The 899-nt window shown below is 33.8% G+C and overlaps 1 protein-coding gene across 1 annotated transcript in view; it reads right to left on the bottom strand.

Annotated features, from left to right (window-relative positions):
* LOC106105044 (glutamate receptor ionotropic, kainate 2-like) overlaps window positions 1–899 on the bottom strand; it is a 6831-nt gene that overhangs the window by 5099 nt on the left and 833 nt on the right. The window contains exons 2-4 of the mRNA XM_013285263.1: window positions 819–897; window positions 414–576; window positions 17–207 (exon numbers count right to left, since the gene is read on the bottom strand). Of these exons, the coding sequence (XP_013140717.1) occupies window positions 17–207; window positions 414–576; window positions 819–897 (433 nt within the window). The remainder of the gene's footprint in view (window positions 1–16; window positions 208–413; window positions 577–818; window positions 898–899) is intronic.

An 899-nucleotide genomic window follows, 5' to 3' on the forward strand; every position in this document is an offset into this window, starting at 1 on the left:
GTGTTGAATTGTTCACGGAAACGATTTCTTTCATGTACTTCTGGATGTTTTTGACGTCACAATCTATTAAGTGGTAACTAATTCGGAGTACGCCAAATACATTTTTGAATGTCTTCCGATTATCTCCATCGGGTTCTAATTTTTCAAATTGTATCCGTTCGTTGTTATATGGCCAAGAGTTTATTACTTCCTGAAGACGTATGAAACCTGAAACGATATTTTTTATTGGTTCAAATTCTGTTCCAAATGTAAATGTATTTTGTGTATAGTTAGATTTGATATATGTTGACATCATTAATAAAAACAGTTTGTCTTCTACTTGATGTAAACAAACGTGACTCTTTCGTCTGTTACATTCCATTTTCCATACATCTACGTCAATATTTTTTAACAAAGATTATAAAACAACTTACTGCCATCATCTTCATAAAAGAACGTAAATCTATCCCACTCTAACTCTTTGATGAGTGTGGCGTACGCTTTTGATATGAGCTCTGATGGCGGATGGTAGAAGAATGAAAACTCGTCTTGATCCGACGTATCTGGTATTTGCCAACCAACGGAAAGGTGGGAAATCTGAAAAAAATCACCAGATTGGTGTAAGACAATTAACCACAAATGTCATCTACAAAATGTAGCCATTGTCTCTTTGTTCCTTTAAATAAACAATCTTGTATAAATAACTTTTACTGTTCCCAAAACAATCAGGAAGGATGTTGACGCCTGTTAAAAAAGTAGCAGCAAAATTTTCTTTACTCAACACAAGGAACATATCATAAGGGTAATGTAATACGCATTTAAAAATATTTTATACTTACATGCAATTTATTACACAGCAAGCAAGAGATATCACAAATGCCATTAGTTGGTCGCACATCGATTAAAGCTACGATGCCTCT

This window comes from Papilio polytes, unplaced genomic scaffold (assembly GCF_000836215.1).
Source record: "Papilio polytes unplaced genomic scaffold, Ppol_1.0 DF823287.1, whole genome shotgun sequence".
Taxonomy (NCBI): domain Eukaryota; kingdom Metazoa; phylum Arthropoda; class Insecta; order Lepidoptera; family Papilionidae; genus Papilio; species Papilio polytes.